We start from the raw sequence: 18171 nt of genomic DNA, 5'->3' as shown, positions 1-18171 counted from the left end.
AATGAATAATTAATAGATTATTTTAGTGCTGAATGGACAGTGATGTTTAGTTTGTACTTAAAATTTATCCATACTTTCAGTTGTTATTTTGATTATTACGCTTGCGCAGTGAGAGCCACGAAGTTATGCCGCCCAACCCTGGCGATCGACGCACGCGCACCACACTCATTTCAAATATGGCCACGAATGGTGTTGCTGGTGTGGTGTGTTCTGCCAAAGAAGATGTAAAGCTAGAAAAATACGACGTATGTAAACAAAATGGGAAACCCGTATTTACGGAAAGGAAAAATGGCCTCATTCGGGTGAGTACTGTACACTGTGTGTTTTGAAAATATTTACTAGTTAAAGAGGTTTCATCTTAGGACTTGAAGTTTCACATGTCAGTATGTAGCGCTTTGCAGATAAGTGCAGAATAAGATTTTCGCGTCGTTTCTGTCACCGCGGAGCAGGTTTATGGGAAACAACACCACATTCTAGTGACTTTTATGTTGCTTTCCTGTTACTGTATGGGTGTCATACCGGTGTTTGTTTTCTGTGATTGATTCTTTGCTAATTTTACCGACACCTGAAAACTGTTAATCGCAGCACTGTTTGTTTTACAGGATATGCAAGATGTCAAGAAAATGGATGAATTATTTAATAAGGAAAAGCCAAAAAGATCGAAAGAGTCTTTCGAACAGGTGCCACTATATACAGCTATTATGACATTTATAGGATTTTATTTATTAATGTTTCTCGGCTATTTCAACCAAATTTTTTTCACGCCAAAAGTTGCCAAGGAGAAAAGCAACAGAGAGGTACGTATAGTATGAAATGGCATGGTAGGTTATTTAGGTTAGATGTGTGTTGCCTTCAGGAGCAGAAGCTAAGTGACAGCAGTGTTATTCTTCACTCCTGAAATTAATGTGCCTGTGATTGGTTTACTTGTATTTGTTACACCCAAAACTTTAATGGTTATGATTGATACACTGGGTTATAATCCTGAAGATTTTAACGGCCTTTTACGCAAATCGGGACCTCTGTCAAGGTGTATCGCATAGAATGAGTTGTGCTGCATTTCAGTAGATATTTATGAATTATTTTCTTGTCATTAAAAAGTCTCCTCTTTCAGGGAGGTAGTTTTTAGTTTGTAGTTCATACAGAAGTATTGTAAAATACGAAGTTGCACTTGTCATTTTAATACTGCAACACAACTGTGTGTTCTGAGACTCTGTTTACGAGCAGTATGAAGATGTGGTAAACTCCTGCAATAGATTTCAAAACTTTAAGAATCAGAAGTTACTACCATTGTTTATAAGTATAGGGGCCTAATATGAATTACATACGCCTCAAAAGAAAGAGCAAAAAACATTTTTGCAGGTGCAGAATCTCATATTATTGTGCACTTTTAACAAATAATCACTTTGCAGGTAATGAATTGCAGTGATTTCATGTTGTATATGTTTTTAAATTTAAGGAACTCTTGAGGGGCATTTATAGATATCAAAATTTAGTTACCTCTAGAGAAAAGAACTATCATGGAAAACAGTATTCCTCACAAGAGAGTTTAGGTTACTGGGGAACATTTGGTAATTGAGAATACGTGAAGTTTGGGGTGTGGCATAATCCATAGAAGTGATATACTCTCATAAAACAGGAGTTTTATATGTGACACTCTTAAGTTCCAAGAAGTCAGATCATAAGTAACATACTTTTCTTAAGAAAAATAAGGTCCCTGCATATTGATGCTTTGCAGTGGATATTTAGGACATACAAGAAGGCATCCCGTCACCCCGTAGTGAGGATTCTCTTTACAATTGGTGTGCTGCTGCTGAAAATGTATTTTTTGGAATTACGGAAGCGTCCGATCCCGCCCGTCTGCTTTGACCCATGACGTCACAAATATGGCGGAAACAAAAACAAACACACACACTTTCCACAAGAAGCCTAATGACACTAACGGGACAAGCGCGGGAAATGGGGTGTTTTGGGTAGGGGGGCAAACTAAATATAAACAAATTTAGACGCCTTGCGTAGCTACAACGTGTAAGTGAAGACAGCCATGCATGAATACCCACCCACCTCCCCAGGGGTCGTAACCCCTGCAACCCATAGAAGATAAAGATGCTTCAGTAGCTGATTAGTGTTTTTTGTCTTTTTTTAAAAAAAAAAAAATCTCACGGGATAGAACGAACTGATCAGAAAGATAAATATAATAAACTAAAACAGAAATTGGAGGAAACAGATAATTAAAATAAGTAATAAGTGTTTTTAAATTTTAAAAAAATCTCACGAGATAGAACGAACAGATCAGAAATGTAAATAAAGTAAGATAAAACAGAACTGGAGACAGCCACACTCAAACCGAACTCCACGCCGTCATGACGTCACACACGACAACACCCTTACGTCACGGGTCAAAGCCGACGCGTGGGATCGGACGCTTCTGTCGACCCTATTTTTTTTATTAAACAGTGCAAGAGCTCTTTAAGTCTAAAACAGTCTAATGTAGATCAGGTATGAAGAAAATTTTACTGTGTGCTGTATAGTAAACCAAATAATGTTTAGTTTTTTCTTGTTTTTGTGATAATTAAAAGTGTGGGAGTGACTGTTTTGTAACTGAAACTAATGTGGAGTGAGTTCATATGCCTGCTTATAGTATAATTTCCTTTCCGTGTATAGTTGTATAACATTGAAATTATAACAGGGAGATTAAAACTACAACTTATATAAGTTATAACCTTCCTTCCAATGAATTGATTTGTGCAAAATGTTTATCATGAAAAATAGTTATTGTGTTTTATTCCCAAGGCTGCTTTGGACAGGAAATATGCTACCACTGGGGAATTATTCTGTATTGATTATGCTCGCCAAAGAATGACAAGTATTAACTGTCAACAAATTGAGACTTAATTTTGACTAGGGTTCTGGATAGGCATTACAGTAAGCATGTATCCAAAGTGAGGATTTAATGTTCAATGTATGAAAAGCACTAACAAGTAGTTAAAATACTGGAAAAACCCTGGTAATTTGTTTAACCAAAATCATAAAATGCACGGTAAGTTTTTGAAGAAGTGAACAATTTCTGGACACTACCAACCCAAAGTGAAAACTTTTCTTTGTGTTATAGTAAAGGAGTTATGTCTTCTACCAGATTTGCCTGACTGGATGAACTTCCTATTGCATTACTTGACACTTTTGTTTTCAGTAAACTCTGGTGATCTAATAGCTATCTTTGTGGTGAACTTGCAAATTTCCTCAGCTTCCAACATGTTGTGAGAAGCATTCATGTGAATTCTATACCATACTGTGTGTTAAAATTCAGATTGAAATATATTGTGTTATTTCTATATGTGTAGTCTTTAGGGAACAGCAACAATTAGGGTATCATGAACAACGTAAGTCTAATCTGTTGCATAGATGGTGTTTTTATTTATATGTTTTGGTTGTAGATGTCATTAGTAACTTTCGTTTACCAAACATCATTTATTTGTTTTGTATCTTAGGTTAGATTGTGTTTTTAATTAGACTGGGCTGGTCTGGTGTAGATTATTAATGTGTCGAAGATCATGATACTATTATTCTGCTTTGACCAGTGACATTGCCAGTGTTATAAAGTGAAGGTTATGCTGGTGGGCTCCTGTAGTGTAGCCCAAGGTCTAAGTTAGAGTGGAAAGTGATACTTTGGTTGTTAGTTAGCAAAACATATGACTGCATCACAGGAAAAAAACACTATCTATTTAAGTGTAGATTCTGGTGACACTGACCAGTAGTGTAGCTTGAGGTGTAGGGCATATTGTCTGATAACAATTTTGCACATTCCACAGTTACATGAATGCTATTAACAAATACTCCTATCCACTGACTTTGTTATATTTACTCACTTTTTTGGGCTGATATTTTTAAGTTTATAATGTGTTTGAAGGAGTTAATAACAAGAACTTCCTGCCCGAAATCCCTTATTCCTGAGTAGGAGACTTTAGATTGTTGGTTTTAATTTGGCTAATGTTTTAATGTTGTTTATGATGTCACTCATTGCTCATATTTTGAGGCACAAATCTTCACCATGTTAATAGTGTTATCAGCCTGTGTGTATAGTATATATTCGTTTACTGATCTCAACATTTATCCGCATTGTTGTGTATTAATTAATCCATAAGACATAATATATAACCTAATGGAGAACCTTAAAGGATGAAGAATAGGGTAAATTATACATTATAAGAGGCAGTGGCCTCTAAAGGCTATATAACTACTGTAATTCAATGTATATGCATGTAATATGGCTTTTGTTGAAAGTGCACACATTTAATACAGAAACTACCATCTTCAAAAATATTACTGGTTTTAGTAATATTCCCACTTGCTTAACATTCACACTGATAGTTGTCAAATGGTAAGTTATCGACATACTGCAAAACGGGCATGTTTACAAAGTGCATTGTTGTCATTTCAGTTACTAATTGTGATTTACAATTTCTGGATTTAGTTAATCAGATACTTAGTAAGATGGTTGGTTGGTTTGTGGGGGTTAAAGGGACTAAACTACAAAGGCCATTGGTCCCTACTTTGTAAGAGGTGGCACAAATGATGTTACATTCACTGTTTTTTCTAGCAAGCAAAAAGAGAAAAAAGTAAAACCTTTGTCCCAGAGTTACATCGGACAGTATTTAATGTCATGTTAAAAACCAAATGAATTATTGTGGAAGAGTGAGAAAAGCATAGAGTTTATTGTATTCTTCCCATTATTTGTCTCGAGTAATTGATAATGTACTTCAAGTTTTTTGTAAATATTGTCACATTAAAGCTGCAGTGTGGGTTACAATTAATAGTGGTTTAACAACAGTCTCTTGAATTCCAGGGCTATGCACCATTATATGACAGATTTGAAAGCTTTTACTTGCTCTATGTGTATCGCAGAGTGCGTGATTGTTGGAATCAACCAATTTGCAGTGTTCCTGGTGCTGAGGTTACGTTAAAAGACAGAATTACAAGGGATTATGGGTGGACATTTGAGTAAGTTTTCAGTTTTGGTAGGATGCCAATTTATTTTATTATTAAAATTTTATACTCTCTCTCTCTCTCTCTCTCTCTCTCTCTCGTTTTCCTGCATTGTGGTTTTGTTGTATTTCTTTAGAAACAATATTGCTTACTAAGTAGATAGTTTTTAACAACATGACACGGTATGCATATTATGTTTAATATTTGTTGCTGCAGTGTTCAAGAATTATATTACGTCAAGACAGATATACTGAACTTTAGATTTATGGCTGACAGTAGATATAATTATATTTATGTATTGACATCTGCCTATTTCAAATATTTGTTACAAGACATGGAGTGCTAAAAATAGTGAAGTTCACAAAATAGATTCTTTATTTTGGAATCATGCTACTAATTTACTTAAGAGTGCTGAGTTCAGTAGCTGCCAGAATGCTACTGAGTTACTTCTTTTGTAGTTTTCTCAGCATCTTCGTCAGCCCTTGCTTTACTCCTTTAATGTCAGCTGACAGATATGTTTGTGGAAACATGAAATTAATGTGGTATACGAAAATAGTGGATAGAACAAATGCAGTGGTATGGGTGAAGACAACCACTTGCTGTGTGAAGCGTCTGATACATGTATTTGATACATGCAAGCGAGGGACTGAAAGTTATAGGCCAGCTGTTGAACTTGCATTCTTGTTAACCTCAGATAAGTTATTTGAGTTCTACAGTTTGAGATTGATTATAACTTTGTTTTAATAATATTGTCCTCACTTTAGGTGGTAGTGTTTTAGGAATTCAATTACAGATACATTTCCCTTCATGAACAACATGTTGTGATGGCTAGATTCTACACTAGAACATAGATCAGTAACTGATGGGTGACATTTAAAAGGAAAATATTAGTTCTGAATTTACTGTTGTTGCAAATAAGTTTATAATGTTTGAAATGGATATCATAAAACTGCAGAATTAAAATTACCTACAAATTTTCATGAAAGTAAATCTCGTGTTGGGCTAAAGTGTTCCTGTATTTATTTCTTACAGTGAGGGAAAAGTAAAGCAAAGTAAAACTGTCTTTCCTTATGCATTAGGAGTGGGCTAAAAGTAAATCTGTTTCACTGACATAAATCTATGTGGAAAGTTGGCGACATTAAATAAATTAAAAATGTTACCTGTGGTTACCTTTTTTTTAAGTGATGTTGATATATGCAAGTGAAACATAACTAATGTTCCTGATGAGACTGAGAGGTCCTTGGGAATACCAGGGATTGTGGTACCACACGCGTTTCACCCATGATATCATCAATGTGGCAGTTACACTTATATAAAGTTAATAAAATATGGCGACCATGACATTGCAGATAAGAACAACTCAAAAATATTTAATTATGGAACTAATGTGAAAGTAATGAGACAAGCACAGGCATTAGGGGGTTTTGGGCAGGGACAAACTAAATACATGACAGTCCTAATAATGAAGACGCAGCAAAAAAATACAAATGCCAAAATCGACAAACTGACAACCTTGACAGTCAAAAAGCTACAATACCAAAAAACTTAAAAAAAGGTATCAGAAGTTGACCTACAAAGCTAAAACAAAGTCAGTTATACCATGAACCAACAAATACCTCCAGAAAATATGTACTGAAAATTTCACTTGATGTACATACCTTAAACAAAGCTTACAATATGCATCAACCATAACTAGCAGAACTAACTTTTATCAAACCAAACCACACAAAAATAACTAGAGCAAACTCCACCACTAGAAACCTATTAAACACGAACTTCAGGCTACTGCAACATAAATTTCGATACCCACATCACAAAGATAATTGCATGCATAAACACCTGCATTACACTTATTACAATAATAATAATAATAATAATAATAATACCCGTGGAGGCCCGGGAAAAGAATAGGCCTCCGGTATGTTCTGCCAGTCGTAAAAGGCGACGAAAAGAACAAATCACTAATAGGGCTAACCCCCCTTTTAGTGTGATGAGTTGGTTCAGGACAGAACTAAAGAAGCCTCGGACAAGCGCCGTCATGGTCGGGGACGACGCTTGAACCCTATGCCCGCCCACAATGGTAACGACACTGCTAGCCAACTGGAAAATGATTTAAATCCAAATAGAGGTGTTTTGCAGGATATGCTTCCTACAACCACCCTAGAAGGAAAACAAAGGCAGAGGATGAGATGGTCAGATGAAGTTAATCGACGCCTCATGTTCTGTTATTACCAAGCAACAAACCTAGGAACCAACACAACTGGATACAGATCACAAGTATACACAACATTTATTACCAGATACCCAGAATTAAAAATTTTAACAGAACGACGACTAGCTGATCAGATCCGTGTAATAATCAAAAATAACAGGATACCCCAGTCAGAATTAGAAAACATCAAACAACAAGTACAACAAATACTGGAACAAAATAATGTGCAAACAGAAGAAGAAGAAAATAGAGTAATGGACTCAAACATCCCAGAGCAAACAAACAAAGAACAACACACATCAAGTAAACAATCAGAGGAAAACGAAATCTTGCGACAGCCACCAGAACAAGCACAAATAGAACACGAAGTGACACACATGTTAGATATAGAAGAAAAATTTCAGCTGACATATATAGAATACAAAGACACAAATACAGACATTAGACCATTCTTGCATAGACCACCAAATAGCCCACAAGTCGAAACAACAATAAAAACTATCAACACAATCATACACAACAAAATAAATGAATATACAACTATAGAAGAGTTACAACTACTGATTTATATAGGAGCACTCACTACACTAAATATACACACTAGGCAGAGATCAGAACAAACCAACACACAGAAGAAACCCACAAAACCAGCATGGCAACACAGGCTACAGATCAGAATAGAAAAACTGAGAAAGGACATCGGACAGCTAACACAATTTATAAGAAATGAAATGTCAGAAACAAATCGAAAAACGTTAGGTAAAATCTCACAGCAAGAAGCGATAGAGCAATTAGACGAGAAGAAGCAGAAATTACAAGCATTGGCCAAACGACTTAGGAGATACAAAAAAAGTGAAAATAGAAGGAAACAAAACCAAACATTCAACGCAAACCAAAAGAAATTTTACCAGACAATAGATAACACACACATTAAAATAGACAATCCACCAAACATAACAGACATGGAACACTTCTGGAGCAACATATGGTCAAACCCGGTACAACATAACAGGCATGCACGGTGGATACAAGCAGAAACAGACACATACAAGATGATACCACAAATGCCTGAAGTGATAATTTTGCAACATGAAGTCACCCAAGCTATTAATGCTACTCACAATTGGAAAGCCCCTGGAAAATATAAAATAGCAAATTTCTGGCTAAAGAAGTTCACCTCAACACATTCACATCTAACTAAATTATTTAACAGTTACATTGCAGACCCATACACATTCCCTGATACACTTACACATGGAATAACTTATCTGAAACCTAAAGATCAAGCAGACACACCAAACCCAGCTAAATATTGCCCCATAACATGCCTACCAACAATATACAAAATATTAACTTCAGTCATTACACAGAAATTAATGACACATACAACACAGAACAAAATTATAAATGAAGAACAAAAAGGCTGTTGCAAAGGAGCACGAGGATGTAAAGAGCAACTGATAATAGATGCAGAGGTGACATATCAAGCTAAAACTAAACAAAGGTCGCTACACTACGCATACATTGTGATTACCAAAAAGCTTTTGATAGTGTACCCCACTCATGGTTACTACAGATATTGGAAATATACAAAGTAGATCCTAAATTGATACAGTTCCTAAACATAGTAATGAAAAATTGGAAAACCACACTTAATATCCAAACAAATTCAAATAATATCACATCACAGCCAATACAGATTAAGCGTGGAATATACCAAGGAGATTCATTAAGTCCTTTCTGGTTCTGCCTTGCTCTGAACCCACTATTCAACATGCTAAATAATACAAATTGTGGATACAATATTACTGGAACATACCAACACAAAATCACACATTTGCTAGACATTGATGATCTAAAACTACTGGCAGCAACAACTCAACCAATTACTAAAGATAACAGAAGTATTCAGCAATGATATAAATATGGCTTTCGGAACAGACAAATGTAAGAAAAATAGCACAGTCATGGGAAAACACACTAAACAAGAAGATTACATATTGGATAACCACAGCAACTGCATAGAAGTGATGGAAAAAACAGATGCCTATAAATATCTAGGATACAGACAAAAAATATGAATAGATAATACAAATATTAAAGAAGAACTAAAAGAAAAATATAGACAAAGACTGGCAAAAATACTGAAAACAGAATTGAGAGCAAGAAACAAGACAAAAGCTATAAATACTTATGCTGTACCAATATTGACCTACTCATTTGGAGTAGTGAAATGGAGTAACACAGACCTAGAAGCACTCAATACACTTACACGATCACAATGCCACAAATATAGAATACATCACATACATTCAGCAACAGAAAGATTCACATTAAGCAGAAAGGAAGGAGGAAGGGGATTTATCGACATAAAAAACCTACCCCCCCATGAACCATGGACCTTGCCGTTGGTGAGGAGGCTTGTGTGCCTCAGCGATACAGATAGCCGTATTGTAGGTGCAACCACAACGGAGGGGTACTTGTTGAGAGGCCAGACAAACATGTGGTTCCTGAAGAGGGGCAGCAGCCTTTTACTTAGTTGCAGGGGCAACAGTCTGGATGATTGACTAATCTGGCCTTGTAACACTAACCAAAACGGCCTTGCTGTGCTGGTACTGCGAACAGTTGAAAGCAAGGGGAAACTACAGCCGTAATTTTTCCCGAGGGCATGCAGCTTTACTGTATGGTTAAAGATGATGGCGTCCTCTTGGGCAAAATATTCCGGAGGTAAAATAGTTCCATTTGGATCTCTGGGCGGGGACTACTCAAGAGGACGTCGTTATCAGGAGAAAGAAAACTGGCATTCTACGGATCGGAGCGTGGAATGTCAGATCCCTTAATCGGGCAGGTAGGTTAGAAAATTTAAAAAGGGAAATGGATAGGTTAAAGTTAGATATAGTGGGAATTAGTGAATGGCAGGAGGAACAAGACTTTTATTCAGGCGAATACAGGGTTATAAATACAAAATCAAATAGGGGTAATGCAGGAGTAGGTTTAATAATGAATAAAAAAAATAGGAATGCGGGTAAGATACTACAAACAGCATAGTGAACGCATTATTGTGGCCAAGATAGACACGAAGCCCATGCCTACTACAGTAGTACAAGTTTATATGCCAACTAGCTCTGCAGATGACAAAGAAATTGAAGAAATGTATGATGAAATAAAAGAAATTATTTAGATAGTGAAGGGAGACGAAAATTTAATAGTCATGGGTGACTGGAATTCAGCAGTAGGAAAAGGGAGAGAAGGAAATGCAGTAGGTGAATATGGATTGGGGCTAAGAAATGAAAGAGGAAGCCGCCTGGTAGAATTTTGCACAGAGCACAACTTAATAGTAACTAACACTTGGTTCAAGAATCATAAAAGAAGGTTGTATACATGGAAGAATCCCGGAGATACTAAAAGGTATCAGATAGATTATATAATGGTAAGACAGAGATTTAGGAACCAGGTTTTAAATTGTAAGACATTTCCAGGGGCAGACGTGGACTCTGACCACAATCTATTGTTTATGAACTGTAGATTAAAACTGAAGAAACTGCAAAAAGGTGGGAATTTAAGGAGATGGGACCTGGATAAACTGACTAAACCAGAGGTTGTACAGAGTTCCAGGGAGAGCGTAAGGGAACAAATGGCAGGAATGAGGGAAAGAAATACAGTAGAAGAAGAATGGGTAGCATTTGAGGGATGAAGTAGTGAAGGCAGCAGAGGACCAAGTACGTAAAAAGACGAGGGCTATTAGAAATCCTTGGGTAACAGAAGAAATATTGAATTTAATTGATGAAAGGAGAAAATATAAAAATGCAATAAATGAAGCAGGCGAAATGGAATACAAACGTCTCAAAAATGAGATCGTCAGGAAGTGCAAAATGGCTAAGCAGGGATGGCTAGAGGATAAATGTAAGGATGTAGAGGCTTATCTCACTAGGGGTATGATAGATACTGCCTACAGGAAAATTAAAGAGACCTTTGGAGAAAAGAGAGCCACTTGTATGAATATTAAGAGCTCAGATGGAAACCCAGTTCTAAGCAAAGAAGGGAAAGCAGAAAGGTGGAAGGAGTATGTAGAGGGTCTATACAAGGGCGATGTACTTGAGGACAATATTATGGAAATGGAAGAGGATGTAGATGAAGATGAAATGGGTGATATGATACTATGTGAAGAGTTTGACAGAGCACTGAAAGACCTGAGTCGAAACAAGGCCCCGGGAGTAGACAGCATTCCATTAGAACTACTGACGGCCTCGGGAGAGCCAGTCCTGAAAAAACTCTACCATCTGGTGAGCAAGATGTATGAGACAGGCGAAATACCCTCAGACTTCAAGAAGAATATAATAATTCCAATCCCAAAGAAAGCAGGTGTTGACAGATGTGAAAATTACCGAACTATCAGTTTAATAAGTCACGGCTGCAAAATACTAACGCGAATTCTTTACAGACGAATGGAAAAACTAGTAGAAGCCGACCTTGGGGAAGATCAGTTTGGATTCCGTAGAAATATTGGCACATGTGAGGCAATATTGACCCTACGGCTTATCCTAGAAGCTAGATTAAGGAAAGGCAAACCTACGTTTCTAGCATTTGTCGACTTAGAGAAAGCTTTTGACAATGTTGATTGGAATACTCTCTTTCAGATTCTGAAGGTGACAGTGGTAAAATACAGAGAGTGAAAGGCTATTTACAATTTGAATAGAAACCAAATGGCAGTTATAAGAGTTGAGGGGCATGAAAGGGAAGCAGTGGTTGGGAAGGGAGTGAGACAGGGTTGTAGCCTCTCCCCGATGTTATTCAATCTGTATAGTGAGCAAGCAATAAAGGAAACAATGGAAAAGTTCGGAGTAGGTATTGAAATCCATGGAGAAGAAATAAAAACTTTGAGGTTCGCCGATGACACTGTAATTCTATCAGAGACAGCAAAGTACTTGGAAGAGCAGTTGAACAGAATGGATAGTGTCTTAAAGGGAGGATATAAGATGAAAATCAACAAAAGCAAAACGAGGATAATGGAATGTAGTCGAATTAAGTCGGGAGATATTGAGGGTATTAGATTAGGAAATGAGACACTTAAAGTAGCAAAGGAGTTTTGCTATATGGGGAGCGAAATAACTGATGATGGTCGAAGTAGAGAGGATATAAAATGTAGATTGGCAATGGGAAGGAAAGAGTTTCTGAAGAAGAGAAATTTGTTAACATAGAGTATAGATTTAAGTGTCAGGAAGTAGTTTATGAAAGTATTTGTATGGAGTGTAGCCATGTATGGAAGTGAAACACGGACGATAAATAGTTTGGACAAGAAGAGAATAGAAGCTTTCGAAATGTGGTGCTACAGAAGAATGCTGAAGATTAGATGGGTAGATCACATAACTAATGAGGAGGTGTTGAATAGGATTGGGGAGAAGAGAAGCTTGTGCACAACTTGACTAGAAGAAGGGATTGGTTGGTAGGACATGTTGTGAGGCATCAAGGGATCACGAATTTAGTATTGGAGGGCAGTGTGGAGGGTAAAAATCGTAGAGGGAGACCAAGGGATGAATACACCAAGCAGATTCAGAAGGATGTAGGTTGCAGTAGGTACTGGGAGATGAAGCCGCTTGCACGGGATAGAGTAGCATGGAGAGCTGCATCAAACCAGTCTCAGGACTGAAGACCACAACAACAAAAAAAAACTTACATTATGGACAAGTAGACAATTTAAGAAAATTATTTATAGAACGAGCAGAAACTAGCAAAATACACAAAGCAATCACTCACATAAATACATCAGCTACACCATTGAATTTTCATAACCACTTCTACAACCCATTAGATCACATAACATCAACAGATACAAAGAAAGTAAATTGGAAAAAGAAAACACTACATGGCAAGCACCCGTATCATCTAACACAGCCACACATCGATCAAGACGCATCCAACACATGGCTAAGAAAAGGCAATATATACAGTGAGACAGAAGGATTCACGATTGCAATACAAGATCAATCAATAAACATCAGATATTACAGCAAGTATATTATTAAAGATTCCAATACAACAACAGATAAATGCAGACTTTGCAAACAACAAATAGAAACAGTAGATCACATCACAAGCGGATGTGCAATACTAGCAAATACAGAATACACCAGAAGACATGACAATGTAGCAAAAATAATACATCAACAACTTGCCATACAACATAAACTAATAAAACAACACGTTCCCACATACAAGTATGCACCACAAAATGTACTGGAGAATGATGAATACAAATTATACTATAACAGAACCATTATAACAGATAAAACAACACCACATAACAAACCTGACATCATACTCTCCAATAAAAAGAAGAAATTAACACAACTAATTGAAATATCCATACCCAATACAACAAATAATCAGAAGAAAACAGGAGAAAAAATTGAAAAATACATCCAACTGGCTGAGGAAGTCAAGGACATGTGGCATCAGGATAAAGTTGACATTATACCAATTATACTGTCAACTACAGGAGTCATACCACACAATATCCACCAGTACATCAACGCAATACAGCTACATCCAAACGTATATATACAACTACATAAATCTGTAATTATTGATACATGTTCAATTACCTGAAAGTTCCTAAATGCAATATAACATATATCGTACAGTTTAATGGAAGTCACACTTGATCAAGGTCCGCGTCACTTTCCATTTTTAACCAGGCATAACGTCTGAGAAAGGAAAGAAATAATAATAATAACACATTAGAAATGTACTCACCACCAAAGAAATGTACTCACCACCAAAGTCAGCTGACACTTAATGCACTGCTGACACCTCACACATTACATCACAATGCCATATAACTGGAGAAATTTAATTTTGGCATCCATAGTAGCACCTAATGAGCGACTAGTAAATTTCATTTTAAGATCCATACCTAGCATCAAACAAAAAATAGAAGTACAGTCAATTTCAAACTATTGACAACACGATGAATATCAATTTCCAAACCGAAGACAGATTAGAGCCAATAACAAATGACATTATAATGGTGCCCAGACAAGCCAACAGAATCAAACTTCCAAAACACAAGTAACACACTGCACTAAGTCCAGTGCCATACTATCAGCACTCACAAACAGTTTAGAAATACAAACATCCCACACTAGAATGCGCCACTTCTTACTTCAACATGCTGCTTGAAACACGATCTCATTTCAGAGACCACACCACAGTGACTTCACATAATGCAAGTGTTACGTCATGGGTTGAAGCCAATGGGTGCTACTGTAAACTTTGGTTGACGCAGTTTGTCTTGAAGATATGTTGTATTAACTACCCAGTTTTCTCATGGGTGTAATGTCATAACTGTTCTTTAGGAGGTGATGAAAATGTTCTTGTATACACACTTCTTTAAAGTAAACTTCTTCGAGAAACTAAACATTTTATACAATTTTTGATACTACCATTGATCATATAATGAAACATCATTTTCTCAAATGAAAATTGTCAAGATCTCTAAAATATTCAACATAATGTAATAATAATCCATACTAAGTGTGCAGAGAGATTAGAACTGTATGTATTGTATGACCCAATCCTGAACCCTTGTTTGTTGCTTTTACAGTTTAGGCTATCAAAATATGACTGAATGTCCCTCGGAGCTTTCTTCTTTCTGCACCCATCTTTTGAGTCTTCTTTAGATAACCTTATTCCATTAGAATATTGCTGCTGAAAGATAAGGGCCATGCAGTTTCAATCTTTCAAGAAATTTTGCATCAATGGATACATTACTTAACAGATAGGGAATATTTACAGAAAGTGATGATGTTATGGGAGAAAGGGGGGGAGGGGAGGTAGTGCTCCAAGACTTAGTCAGCCTATGGTCTCGGTATCTGTGTAATATTAACTGTTTGGTTGCGTTGTCAAGTTAACTCGTCATACTCCGCCTTCCCAAGGTGCAGTTGAGGAGTTTAAGTGTGGCCTCTGGGTTTTCTTTCAGTGCTACTTCCTTGCCGACCCTGAGTGCTGATAACAAATATATACACGCAACCAGTCCACATACCTGAGTGCTGTTGAGGAGTTTCAGCATACACCAGATTTTGTGCTCCATATCTCGGGAGCTTTTCACAGCTATGGCCACTAATTTGTGTTTGAATACTGTGTTTGTTGTGATCTTGTTATGCTAGTTTAGCTTTCACTTTATGTCTTACTGTTCATCACTGTATTTTTATCGACATATGTTCTGCAAAGAAAATGTCACAACACCTTGGTTACACTGAGAATAACTGAAATACCCACAATACGAAACAGTGAGGATGACTTATTTGATGTCACCATAAGTGATAACACTGCCACAGATTCTTAATGCAACAGTCCTAACCTGTATACGTCAGCAGGTGTGGCACTACAGTCATATTTTTCAACAAATGATGTAATTAATTGTTCTTCTGAATCCAAAGAATCTGACAGTGATCGTAACTTTTGGATTGGATTAGAAACTATTAAGGAAAAAAATCCATCTTTACATATCTACAGATTTGCAACAAGGGTAAATACACAGAGAAGCTTCAAGGTCACAAACTAATTTTTACACATACTGTAATGTTAATCTCGTCATTAGCAAGAGTTGGAAACCATATTACTTCAAGTTTTTGCTTGTCCATCCTTGTGATCGGAGGTCTGAGGGATGTTGACTGTTGACTTACGTAAAAAGATGAAACCCTACAGCCATTCTTATGATGTCATTTATTGTATGGCTACCAGTTTTGGAGCTTCAGTCTACTATCTTCAGGCCTTAGCTGATGCTAAAGGAGTTAACACCATCCGTATACACAATGCATCAGTGGCCAACATAACTGGTTTACCCAGACTGCCTACAGCTGTGATGTTATCTCTCTGACAATCAGTTGACTCGGTTGATAGCTGATGGTTGGAGAGACAACATCCCAGTTACAGGTAGTCTGCATTAACCAGTTACGTTGGCCACTGATGCATCGTGTATGTGGATGGTATTAACCCCTTTTAGCTAAGTCCTGAAGATTGTACACTGAAGGAAAAGATCTGGTAGCCATGCAGTAGATGAAATAACAATGGCTGTAGGTGTTTCATTTTCTTACATATTACTTCATCTCACGTAAGACTTGCAAAATGATCACAATGAGAAAATTGTAGAAAATAGAGCTGATACAGAAGTTTACTGACAACATTCGTCCCACACATAATTCACAAGTGGAACAGTGAAGGGGGGGATCAGTTAAGTGGTGCCAGAGGTACCTTGTGCCACAAATCATTAGGTGGTTAGTGGAGTGTAGATGGAGATGATAAATCTTAGACAGAAGGAGACATTGCAGAAGGGCTCTAGACATATCCAGCACAAGATGATGTGGGCCCCTTGGATAACTGTGCCTCAGGTAGAAATCCAGATGCAGGCTACTTAGCGTAGGTAGAAGCATCAGGCTATAATGACACAGTTTTCAGTTCAGGTCATTATATTATGCACTTCTTTATCATTTATCTAAATTAATAGCTTAAATGGGTTTATCTGTAAGCAGAATATTGGGATCTGGAGAAATGTGAAATTTTAATTATATGTTGAGCACCTCCTTCCTCCACAGGAAGCAAGAGTTCCAAACAGCTTGAATGCATCATATTATAGTAATATTGCTAAGCATTTACATCTGCTCTGCTGTCCGCAGCTTGTGGTCCAGTGACTAGCGTTGCTGCCTCTGGATCACGGGGTCCCAGGTTTGATTCCCAGCTGGGTTGCGGATTTTCTCTTCCTGAGGGCTGGGTGTTTGTGTTGTCATCATCATCATCATCATCATTCGTGACAGTGGCTTGATTGGATTGTGTAAAAAATTGATCCATGTAAAAATTGGGACTTTGTACGGGTGCTGATGACCGCACAGTTGAGTGTCCCACAAACCAATCATCATCATCATTTGCTCTGCGTTTTGAGGTGAATGTTTCTGAGATGATTAGAAGAAATTTATAACTAGAACAGTGGTTGTTCTCATTCACGTACAGTGTGTAAGAGTTTAATTCGAGCAAATCGCAGCTAAAAAGGATTTTAATGAAAGATAAAAAGTTGTATAAAGCTTTTCCATTCACATGATATTAAAATGTGGGGTGACACATCATATAGTCAAATCAAAATGTTTCTTTTAGAGGATAATTCATTAATAGGAAGCATGATATACTAATTAATGGATCTTGGTAACAAAAGATGCAACAACTCATGTTTAAAATACCAGCTAGTGAGAAATATCTCAACAAGTGGAATGGAAGCAGAAGTAACCCCTATGGTCTGTTTAATGCTTGCTAAATGCTTTATTAGGAACATATTGAGGAACAAATAGTACAATAATTGTGACCATAGATCCAAAAACAATAAAAAATTCGAGCAGTTAATGCAAGACATTAAGAAAAGAATTGTAAAATTTTAACAAAATTATGTGTGTGTACTTTGATGTAATTGAAGACATGGTTTGCACCTAGGTTTATTTATTTGGATTGAATCTCAATAAACATTTCAGTTAGACTGGTTCCTTTAGGAGTAATTTTACAGATACAGTTATGGTATAAACCAGGTGCTTAAGCAAATTGTGTGTTCCAATTAGTCCATCTCTAATGACCTATTCGTCGACAGGACATTAAATACTAATCTCCTCCCTCTCCTCCTCCTGTTCCTGTTCCAATTTGATGGTCTGCTTGCCCAAAAGAGGATGAGAATTTTATGTGTGTTTGAGAAGAGAGGGTCTGGGAAGTGAGTATTTTAAGGTCATACTTTTAAATAAGGCATCTGTTTTTTTTTTTTTTTTGGGGGGGGGGGGTTGTACACACATTTTGCATTCCTTTTAGACTGCCTGTGAAGTTTACAATATGCATTTCATTCACTGATTCCAACTAACATTTACTTACATGCTCCTATTACTTCTTACAATATGATCATCTCATACATCCTGTTAATGGTGTTTGAATGTTCTGCAAGACTTACATAT

The 18171-nt window shown here is 36.8% G+C and overlaps 1 protein-coding gene across 4 annotated transcripts in view; it reads left to right on the top strand.

Moving 5' to 3' along the window:
- The window catches only part of LOC126194740 (serine palmitoyltransferase 2), a 419658-nt gene that overhangs the window by 331084 nt on the left and 70403 nt on the right, over positions 1-18171 (top strand). For all 4 annotated transcript variants that reach the window (XM_049933004.1, XM_049933003.1, XM_049933002.1 and 1 more), the window contains exons 2-4: positions 110-302; positions 603-797; positions 4841-4995. In XM_049933004.1, the coding sequence (XP_049788961.1) occupies positions 126-302; positions 603-797; positions 4841-4995 (527 nt within the window). In that variant the 5' untranslated portion in view covers positions 110-125. The remainder of the gene's footprint in view (positions 1-109; positions 303-602; positions 798-4840; positions 4996-18171) is intronic.

Source organism: Schistocerca nitens, chromosome 7, assembly GCF_023898315.1.
Source record: "Schistocerca nitens isolate TAMUIC-IGC-003100 chromosome 7, iqSchNite1.1, whole genome shotgun sequence".
Lineage (NCBI taxonomy): Eukaryota > Metazoa > Arthropoda > Insecta > Orthoptera > Acrididae > Schistocerca > Schistocerca nitens.
This window is presented reverse-complemented; position numbering and strand designations above follow the sequence as displayed.